Source organism: Nyctereutes procyonoides, unplaced genomic scaffold (assembly GCF_905146905.1).
Source record: "Nyctereutes procyonoides isolate TBG_1078 unplaced genomic scaffold, NYPRO_anot_genome, whole genome shotgun sequence".
Taxonomy (NCBI): Eukaryota; Metazoa; Chordata; class Mammalia; order Carnivora; family Canidae; genus Nyctereutes; species Nyctereutes procyonoides.
Window position 1 is genome coordinate 3516745 of NW_026575044.1, and position 10759 is coordinate 3527503.

The 10759-nt window shown below is 47.5% G+C and overlaps 1 protein-coding gene and 2 non-coding genes across 3 annotated transcripts in view; 1 reads left to right on the forward strand and 2 right to left on the reverse strand.

The window, feature by feature from the left end:
* MPZL1 (myelin protein zero like 1) overlaps window positions 1–4079 on the reverse strand; it is a 70357-nt gene extending 66278 nt beyond the window's left edge. Inside the window, exons 1-2 of the mRNA XM_055324336.1 lie at window positions 3930–4079; window positions 3511–3853 (exon numbers count right to left, since the gene is read on the reverse strand). Coding sequence (XP_055180311.1) covers window positions 3511–3853; window positions 3930–4079 — 493 coding nt within the window. The remainder of the gene's footprint in view (window positions 1–3510; window positions 3854–3929) is intronic.
* A 5912-nt stretch (window positions 4080–9991) lies between these two features.
* On the forward strand, window positions 9992–10063 carry TRNAP-AGG (transfer RNA proline (anticodon AGG)). The gene has a single exon. It is a non-coding gene; the product is annotated as a tRNA-Pro (tRNA).
* Window positions 10064–10687: 624 nt separating this feature from the next.
* TRNAP-CGG (transfer RNA proline (anticodon CGG)) lies at window positions 10688–10759 on the reverse strand. Its single transcript has one exon. It is a non-coding gene; the product is annotated as a tRNA-Pro (tRNA).

Here is a 10759-nt window from a genome sequence, read left to right on the forward strand (position 1 = left end):
ACTACTCATGTGTGCCCTCTCTCAAATAAATAAAATCTTTTTTTAAAAGTTTTTAAGGAATACCTGGTGGCTCAGCGGTTTAGCGCCGCCTTCAGCCCAGGGCGTGAATAAGGCTACCACAGGATTGAGACAATCAGGATTGAGTCCCACTTCGGGCTCCCTGCATGGAGCCTGCTTCTCCCTCTGCCTGTGTCTCTGCCTCTCCTTCTCTCTCTCTGTGTGTCTCTCATGAATAAATAAAATCTTTAAAAAATAAAAAATAAAAAGTTTTTAAAAAGAGGCAGGATAGAGGAACAGGTAGACCAGCTGGGTGAATCTGACTAAAATGCTAAGAATGGACCACTAAGAGAAAACTAGTGGGTAATTCCAAATGCATTTTGCAGAGGGAAGAACATGTTGGATGTGGGGCTAAATGAAAGACAGGGAGGAATCAAGGGTGGATCCTAGGCTTCTGCGTTGAGCAACGAGATGCATGTTGGTGCCATTTACTAAAATGGGCGGCGCAGGGGGTCCCTGGGTGGCTCAGCGGTTTAGGGCCTGCCTTCGGCCCAGGGCCTGATCCTGGAGACCTGGGATCAAGTCCTGCATCAGGTTCCCAGTATGGAGCCTACTTCTCCCTCTCCCTGTGTCTCTGCCTCTCTTTCTCTGTGTCTCTCATGAAGAAATAAATAAATAAAATCTTAAAAAAATAAAATGGTCGGCGCAAATTACTGAAATTTATTCTTCATATATTGTGTGTTCATTCCTACTTATGGGGGACCACAGACCTGACAATTGCCAAATCCAACTAATCCTCATCATGTTTAATGTCTTCTGATACTCTTCACCACTCCCTCTTGCTTAAAACTTCATTATCTCTTGGTTTCAAAGACACAGCATTCTTCCGTTCTTCCTTTACTCATCAGGCCTCCTTCTCAGGTTCCATATACCCCAGGGCTCTGCCTTGGCCCTCCTATTTCCTTCAATACACTCTCTACAGGTCTCTGTTGGTGACCTCATCCAAGCAATGGTAGCTTTAACTACTATCTACATGATGCCTTCCAAATCTGCAGTTCCAACTAGAACTTTCTCATCTCCAGAATCATCTATCCTACTGTCTTCTGCCCACCTCTGTTGTTAGGATGTCTCAGCAGTATCTGAAACTCAACATACCCAAAAGTAACTTCATCGTCATCATCATCTTCCTCATACACTATTCCCTCAATCCCACGTTCACCTGTGAAAAGCCCCACTTGCCAAAAATAGGCCATTACCCAATCCCCAAACTTAGGATCATCTTTCATTCCTCTTTCAAGGCCACAGCAAATCCGTTTCCAAGCCCTATCAAATGTACTTTCTAACTAGCTCACGGGCATCCTCTCTTCATATCCCACTGCTTTAACTCAGCCCCTCATCCTCCACCTCTGGATTATGACAATAGCCCTCTCCGGTTTCTTCAGTCTCCCACCCCTCCAATCCATTCTTCACATCTCCAAAAAAAATCCTTCACCAGCTTCCCCAAGTCCTCAGGATAAAAAACCAGCCTTACAAAGTCCTTTGTGAGTTAATGCCTTTGGCTGGCTCCCCCACCTCCACTGCCCCCCATCTCCCTCCCACCGCACAAACCTATCTCCCACCACACTGACCTACCTACGTAAGAACAGGTCTATTCAGGACTCTGCTTCTACTGTTTCCTTGCCCAGTGCCTACTCAGCTTAAGCATCCCTTCCTCCAGGCCCTCAACTCCAGTCTGAGATGATGGCCCTTCTTCAAGTTCTCACAGCACACCACCATCAAATGACTTTTTATATGAACCGTGAGTTACAGGAGGGCAGGGACCATCCTTCCCAAGTATGTTTGGCGCATAATACTTACAAGGTGCTTAATCAATGTTTGCTGAATAACTGTATCTGGATCAAATTCAGGAAGGTTTTCTATAAAAGTGGACTGCTATAGACACTATCCACAACCAGGAAAAGACAATTTGGCAAGAGGGAGCATTTGATAGTTTCCCAAAACTAAGCAGTAGCATGAGTGGCTGATTTTCATCGGTCAACATTCATTTTTCCTTACTGAAGAGCCGGGCCCATCCAAGGTGTTTGTAGTTATTATTCTGACGGTCTTTTCATATTAATATCCATTAATATTCAGTATTTCAGTTCTGCTGCTTCTAGGACCTAGAGTCAGTAGCAATGTCTGAACTTTCCTAATTATTCTGTCTGACACACACAAGATTTCTCATAAACCTTATGTTTAGGCTATTTCCTACTGGTTAACTTAAAACACAAATACTGTCACCATCACCAACAAGAAACTTTTAACTTTTTTTCCCTCAGAACAGACATTTATACAGAATAGACTCTGACTTGTGTAAACACCGTATATCTTCATCTGTCAACCTCTAGAAGGTGAGGGCTTTTACCTTTACACCTCACCACCTCTGGAATCACCGGTTAAATAATAGTTTTCCTGGTCCCAAAGACTACACTAAGGACTTTTCTATGAGAGAAATTACTGAGTAAACTTGTATTCAGCCACTGTGATGCAACTGACATTTTGGGAAACAAAAGAAAGGAAAAAGTCTACGTGGTTTCTTAGGAGTTGGCCTTCTTTATAGCCATTACTTAACCGCACTCTGAAACAGCAACAAGTCCTCGGCTTTGAACAGCACAATGTCCTATGGCCAACACCACTTCAGACGTCCATAAAACAACTCATCCAATGCAATAAATCGAGCCTGAGGTTTACCTTATGTTGACCCACGAAATTTGGCAAGAAAAAAAGGTCAGTTTAAAAAAAAAAAAAAAGGAAAAATGAGCTTTTTAATGTCTGGTGTCTTGTCAAACCGTGGTGACTCTGTCTGGAATCATTAGGGATTCGACCAAATTCTTTTTAAGCCAGGTCATTTCAGTGCTACTCCCAGTGCATCCCAGAAGTAATGCAGATGTACTGTCGGTATGGGTGCTCGGCGGCTAGAGGCGAGACCCAGGAGACTGCAGCACTCCCCGATCCCGGAGGCTTACAAAATGCACTGGAGAGCATTCGAAATGGAATTTACAGGCTCAAAGAGAACGTGCGTTTAGACCGAGGACACAAGCCAACAAAGGCCCTGCGAAAGCAAACCCTGCGACCTTCCTCCGCCGCCTCCCTGAGGTGGGGAAGGTCGGGAACCCCGGATTCCCAAACCGGAATCCAGGCGGGCCGGGGCACCCCCGGGGCACAGGCGGGGAAGGCGGGCGACCCCGCGCGAGCTCCAGGCAGCCACCCGGCAGCGCCCCCAGGAGGGACAAGGTGGGGAGCTCGCCCCTCCTCCCGCACACGCAGGGACCGGGAAGAAGGAAAACCAGGCGCTCCCCAACCGCGCGCGCCCTCCAGGCCCCGGAGCGCGCAGGCCGCGCCCCCTCCCCGCCTCGGCGCCCGGCGCGCACGGACCGCGGCCGCCGCGAGGGGGAGGGCGCCGGCCCCGGGAGGCCCCCGCCGCCCCGCCGCCCCGCCGCCCCGCCGCCCGGCCGCGGCGCCCGCATCACTCACACAGCCCGAGCACCGCCGCCAGCACCAGCCACAGCCAGCGCCTGCGGGCTGCGGCTGCAAGCACGGCCGCGGCTCCCGCGAGTGCTGCCATCGTCCTCCCAACGCCGCTGCCGCCGCCGCCGCCGCCGCCGCCGCCGCGCCTCTGGGCCGCCGGCCCCACTGCACCCCGCTCGGCTTGCGGGAGGAACCTCGGCCTCGCTGCCGCCGCCGCCGCCGCCGCCCGCGCCCGCGCCCGCGCCCGCGCCCGCTGGCACCTCCACGCCGCGCTCCCCGCCGCTGGCCCCCGCGGCAGTCCCCGCCCCGCGCCCGCCCCCGCGGCCCGCTCATTGGCCCGCCCCGCGGCCTCGGGAGGACGCCATTGGAGGACGCCGCCTGTCCATCACCCCCCTCGTCCGGAGGGCCCGGCCCCCCGGTCCCACCCAGGCTCCTTCTCCCGGCGCTGGAGGCCGGGGTCTCCCGAGGGCTGGGCTCCTGCCGCCGGGCGCTCTGCCCGCCTGGGTGTCCGCCTGTCCCGCCGACCGGCCGCCGTCTCCGCTGCCTCGGAGGTCCAGTCCCGCAGATCTCTCCATAGTCCCTCCTCTTTGCCGGCTCCGTTCTCGCCTCGGTGTCAGCCCTTCTAGGTTTCTCCGAACCTCACCTAAAGAGAAAGCAGCGCTCCCTTTACAAAGGGAAAAAAAAAAAAAAATGAGAATGACGATGGGATGATTCAGTCGTCCACATGGAACGCATCTCCCGCCTTGCCGTTTGCAAGGCTTGTCCTTCGCCCGGACTAGGTAATTTATGTGTTGCAATTTGAGAAATCAGCCAGCTTGAAATGAAGTCTCCATCTTGCCCCAATCTCCTTTTAGGAGTGAGTCCTTTTTTCGGCTTAAGAAAGGCAGGACTGGGGCCTCTTACCTACTACCTGGAACACAAATGAATGTGCTTTTTAGTTTGTTTTTGCTTTTGCGGACAAAATGTCCCTTGATGTGTCGATTAAAATTGGAATGGGAAATTCCTGGTCCTGCAGTGCCTTGGCTGACCCTGCTCAGCTTGGTTACCTGGGCCCAGAGTGTGTCCCCTGCTCGCTGGTTGCCCGGTGAATGCTGAAAAGGGTTTGGAAGTGTCCTTAGGAGAACACCGTGCAAAAGGCACACAGCGGGGAGGGACAGGATGAGAGCGAGGGAAGAAAAGGAAAAATCCAGGTGGGAGGCCAGTAGAGTCAAGGAAGGAACAAAATGTAGACCATTTGGACAAGAGTAGGGGAAGAGTCTGGAGAACACCCAAATGCAACCCTCTCATTTCAGGGTTCTGTCTGAAGTCAATTTTAGACAAATTGGTATTTTTGCTGTTTTAGCCTACTAGCCTCGTAAGCAAACTCTTAATGATTAGGAGTAGGGAGAGATAACTAAAAAAGCATGACAACCACTATGCCCTATTTTTCTCAGCAAGGTCCTTAAGAAATGTGCCTGGAATGTATCATAGGTTGGATAGAATACAAAGTGTTAAGTGACTACTATGTGTTATAGATGTAGAACACCTAGACTTTAAAGAAGCACATAATCTACCGGTGTAGACAAACAAGTGCTAAATTTTTTTAAAATCCTTGAAGAGAAGGGCAAATAAAGGTAAAACCCAAGACCAACAGGGACATTAGCTCTCAAAGTCCCATGTAATGCTACAAGCTTCTCTGATATACCTCCAACGCACATACCTTCCTCTTCTGAGAGCCCCTGGCCCAATTGGTGTGTGGGAAAGATGCACAAAGGATGTAGAATTTGAGGTGGTCTTTCTTTTTTTAAAAAATATTTCTAAAAAATTTCAGTAAGAGAGTGACAGGACTGAGTATCAATTGGGTGGGAAGTCTGATCAAGAGAAAAGAATTCAGAAAGACAGATGTGACCTCCAATTCTAGCCTGAGTGGAAAATGATGCTACCAGACAACCAGAACTAAAAGCCAAGGAAGAGAAGCTGGTCTGCGAGGACAGCTGACAAGCTGGACCATGAACAGAGCTTAAAATGCTGACAGCACCCCACGGACAACCAGAAGGCAGCTAGCTGCCGGGGTCTGCAGCCCCAGGAAACCTCAGAAGGACTACCTGGAACCTGCAAGGTCTTCCACCAGAAACATTGGACCATCAGTCTCATGTCAGTAGAATGTCCTTCCCTTCAAGTATTTGATGTAAAGGAAACATCATTTTCTTGGAAGAGTCAGAGGGCTTGGTCGGTCTGGCATTGGGGCCTCCCTAGGGACTCCTGGATGACACCCAGATATGGCTACTCCCAGACTGACCACCTCTTGGTTCCCTAGCTTCAGGCCCCAGCCAGCTTCTCCCCTTGCATCTCCCTGGGGATCTTCGGATCTTCTCCAGTCCCCCATACCTGCATGGAGCCCCTGCAGGTAGGAAAACCAGTCCAGAGAAAACAAGCAAGAATACCTGGAGTGTGAGGTATTTTGCAAGGGGCTGGACTTTCCATGTCCCCTGTAACAGCTGAGATATTTTCACAACTTCCACAACTGCCAGAATATGGACAGAATGAATTTCCCATCTACTCCCTATTGGGAGCTTTTCTTGGGTCCTCATTGCCCTTACCATGAAGTTGGAGCAGCTTGAGTGGGACACATATCCCTGCAAGCTGCTTCTGTGAGCCCCTGCCTTATGCCCTTCACCCCACACTCCAGCCGCACAACCAAACCTGCCTTCAGTTTTAAGATTCTAATGCTGGGGCCCCTTGCGCCTACAGGGCTCTTTTCCCACTGCTTCCCCACGCTTTAGGCCTCCCTCTGCCCCTTGAAGGTCAACATTGACCTTCTCATCTTTCAGAATGTAACTGGAGGGTTGAATTCCCCTAGAAAGTTCCCCTGTAGTCTCTAATATCTCCCCACACTGCCCCATGTAGGCTTGACCACTGTCACCTGGTACACCTCTGTACTCATTTAGATTCCTAACAAATCATCTTTAGGCTTTAAATTGGGATTCATCTCTCAAGGTCTTTGCAACACAGTTGAGAATAATGTATGAGGTGATAAGTTCTTGATAAATGTTACTATTATCATATCAGCATTTGGTTGCTATTATCCATTCACTTGTCTGTCTCCCATGTAAAATGGTCCCTCCTGAGGGACTCAAGAGGGACTTGCCATAGAGTTTTCTGTTTTCCCAAGGCCTAAGATCGAGCCCGGCACTTAGGAATGCTCAACTGTTATTCTCACCCTTGCCCTCTCCTCTCAGATACACTGTCCTTATCACTGTCTCTGGAATGTTTCAGGTACACACACGTCTCTGGGGGTTTGCGCTGGCTCTCCCCTCTACCCATTTGGTTCTTCCAGATATGGCTTCTACATGATTCACACCTTCCTCCCCTTGCAGCTCTTGCTCCTGTGTTATCTTCGTGAAGAGGCCTATCCTCCCCACCCTGTTCAAATTGCAAACCCTCCCTATACAAATCACTTCATTATTTGTCTGTCTCCTCTCACTAAAATGTATGCTCCACCAGGGCAGGGACTGTTTCTGTTTTGTTCGCAAGTATATTCAGCATGCACAAAGCAGATGCTCAATATATTTTTATTTTGGATGAAAAGATGAATTCATATTTATTAAATTAATCTAGAGAAGTTGCAAATTTAAAAACATCATGCAAGTTTGTAGTTCCTGATCCTGCTGCAGAGAGTAAATGGGAAAACAAACAAGCAAAAAACAAAAAGAAAACAAACAAAAAAACAAATCCTTTGGATTCCAATCATTATTATTAGCGTGAGATCCTCACTCAGCAAAACTCCCCCTTCACAAACCTTTTCTTCCTCCCGGAAACTCCCCTTTTCCGGCTCATGCTGTCCAGATAATACAATCGGAATCAACTGGAGACTTCCAATGAGGTCAGAAGGGTCCTTTTAATGGACAGCTGCCTCTGAAAAGCAGCGGCTTCCCAGGAAGAATTTTCCTCACAGCATCAATAATAAGAAAAAATCATGTGTCAGGGCCTCCTGATAGCAGTTTTCATCAACACAGGCCCATTGCCTCACAGACTTCCTTTCTCATGCAGTGCACAATAAATGCAGTAGCAAGGAGGGGTTTGCCTTGGGAACATCTCAGGGCTTAATGGCTTCTCTTAATAGAGATGAAGGGCACTCAGGAGCATAAGTGCTGGCAAATATATAAGGGCAGAATTTTCTAGAGCTGGAATTAATGGACAAAGTAGAAAGAGGGTGACAGGCACCAAAATTTCAAACAGATCTTTGTGATTGTGGCACAATTCTCTCCCCTACCCGCCTGTATTCTCACTGGCATTCCTATCCTCCTTGTCTCTAAGATCTGTGGCCGCAGGAATTGGAACGCTGTGATCTGTGGGTAGCAATTGCAAGAAGTTCCTGGAACACTGAGAATTTGACTATTAATGAATAAATATCAGACAGAGTCGAAGATGAATTCCAGGCCACCATGAAAAAGTTTTCCTGAAGTTAAATCAATTTCAGTAACATTCTTTAAAAAAAAATTTTTTTTTTTAAATTTACTTATTTGAGAGAGAAGACAAGTGAGAGAGCACAAGGTGGGGAGAGGCAGAGGGAGAGGGAGGAATAAACCCCCCACTGAGGAGGGAGCCCTATTTGGGGCTAGAACCCAGGATGCTGGGACCGTGACCCTAGCAGAAGGCAGATCTCTGAACTGACTGAGCCACCCAGGAACCCCAATTTCATTAACATTTCTATTGACAGAATGGCTGAAATCAGGAGAAAGGTTGCATTTTTGCCAGAAAATACTGAAAATTTGAAAATTAGAATTCTAGTGTCTCTGCTGTTTCCGGGCACCAAGTTGTGGGAACACGAATAATGGGGTCAGTAAAAGTAGATGTCACCAGGCTTCTTCATTCACTGTGAATGGGATAAAATGTTCTTTGAGTTCCTCTGTCTCCTTACATGCTGCAACTATCTGCGTACCACAGGAAGGATTTGCCCTGGAGAGGGTCACAGGCATTCCTTGACTGGCAGAGAGATGTTTCTCACCATGAGTTAGGCAATTGATATCCGGAGTTTTGTGAGAGGCAAATGAGATACTCTAATGGAGCCTGAAGAGTAATAGACAAACTATTTTTCAATCACTAGAGAGCAGTAGGAGAAAAAAAAAAAGCCCTAAAAATGATAATAACTATAGTAAAGTCAAGAGGGAAAGGAGAGCATAGAGACCTCTTAGTAACTGTAGAAGGTAAGGTTTTCAGAAATACGAAGTGGTTACAATTATTTTAACTTACAAGTTATATTTCTTAGTTGCCTTATTCTCCTGAGAAATATAAACTTCTTGTGTCCAGGGCACATTTTTTCCAGTTCAGTTTTGATGAATAAAGTGAGCTGGCATCTAGAACTAATTAACATTTTAAAGGGTATTCTTTTCTCCTTGCCTTGAGCCCTAAGAAGAACTCAACACTCAAGTCAGGGCGGTTTCAAATAAAACAGAAGGGTGGAGAATGTGAGAGCTCCAAAACTATAATTTGCTAGTGTCAAACCATAGGAGGGAAGTTGACAATTCAGTGACCGGTACATAGTGCTTCTGAAGTTTGTTTAATGAATGAGCAATCAGATGAATTAATAAACTGATATGAAGCAAAATAAGTAAGTAAGTCTATTTAGGATTAGCCACCCCTCTATTTGTTGATGCTGATCTGGTTAGTTGTTTGTGAGAGTTCACACTTAACTAACTGTCCAAGTACCAAAATTTGTATTGTTAAGGAACTCGAAACTAATTGCAGTCATTTACTGAGGACCAGCTTTATTAGCATAAACTTAAATACCAAGTATTTAAGAACGTAAAATATAGTAAACAAGCTGTGCAGTAAAGATATTGGGAAAATTGGACACCAATCATAATGAATTATACGTTTAGTTGCCAATTATACAGATTTCAGGGTTTATGTTGGTGTCTTGTCCTCCAATAAATTATGATTAGAGGAAATAAGACCGCACGCCAGTTATATATCACAAAAAAATTTAATATGTTAAAGGATCTTTCTCTGGGAAGGTTAGAATTTGGGATTCATCCAAGAGGAAAAGAGATTTTCCAGCTGAAGAGTTTGAGTAAAAACACAAAGATGGGAATTCACAGGCTGGAAAAGTGGGGCCTTGAGCACTAAGATAAAAAGTATAGACAAGAAACAAAAAATTTTACTCTTTTTGGGAAATGCAACGTCCAGAACTCAATAAGGGAGAGAGTCTGGAATTTACCTGCCACAGGGACATTAGCACAGACATCCTGCAATTTTTTAGCCAAGAATGTAAACTGAAATAGGGCTTTTGAAATAAAGGGTAAATATATTACACTGGTAATGAGACAGTTATTTTTTTCTGTATCAGATTCGTAAAGGTAAAAAGTAAAAAAGAGAAAGAAAACATAAAGCCAATATAGAAGACAAAAATAAGTGGACATAAACACAATATATGAATAGCCACTTGGGGGCGCCAGACTAAGTTGGTCACCTTCCTTTAGCATGGCAGGGAGAACGGAATCACGCCGGCTCGTTGGTCTAGGGGTATGATTCTCGCTTAGGGTGCGAGAGGTCCCGGGTTCAAATCCCGGACGAGCCCTCTTTTTTCCCCTTGACGAATTAAAGATTTCTGAAAATTAATTTTTGAATACGTACTAAATATGTGTCCATGCAAAACACAAAGTCGAACTTTTGAGCACTGTACACCCAAATGCCATTAGAAGACAACGTGAAAACGTAGAAAGTTTGTGATACTCTGGCAATGCGGTCCCCACCACTGCTAGTTCCGGAGTCGCGCGCGTGTGCAAGGGACGCAGCGTTCCGTTCTCGGTCGCCCGCAGGTGTGGTTTACCTCCCCCCGCTTTCCGCGCACGTCCCGCCGCAGGCCGGGGCTGGGCGTCGGCAGGGGCCCGCGCGCCCCCGGCCCCGACCTCTGGGCGCCGGCACCCTGCCCACGTGCGGGGTGCGACGGGGCAGGACTCCGCACGAGGCTCCGCTCTGTCCCCAGCGCCTGTGCTTTAAGGGTACAGCGGTTCTCCTGCCCTGCTCTCTGGCGCTCAGAGGCCGAACGGTCCGAAATGATCCCATTTGGATTGCTCGCTGTAAAATTAGGGGAATCAACATTCAAGCTCAAGGCACCAGAGTGGTTAGTGTCATAGAAACCCTAAATGGGCTGTGTGGGGGCGAAAAAATAAGTTTAAGGTGTGGAGAGAAAGAAAAGCCTGGGCTCGTCCGGGATTTGAACCCGGGACCTCTCGCACCCGAAGCGAGAATCATACCCCTAGACCAACGAGCC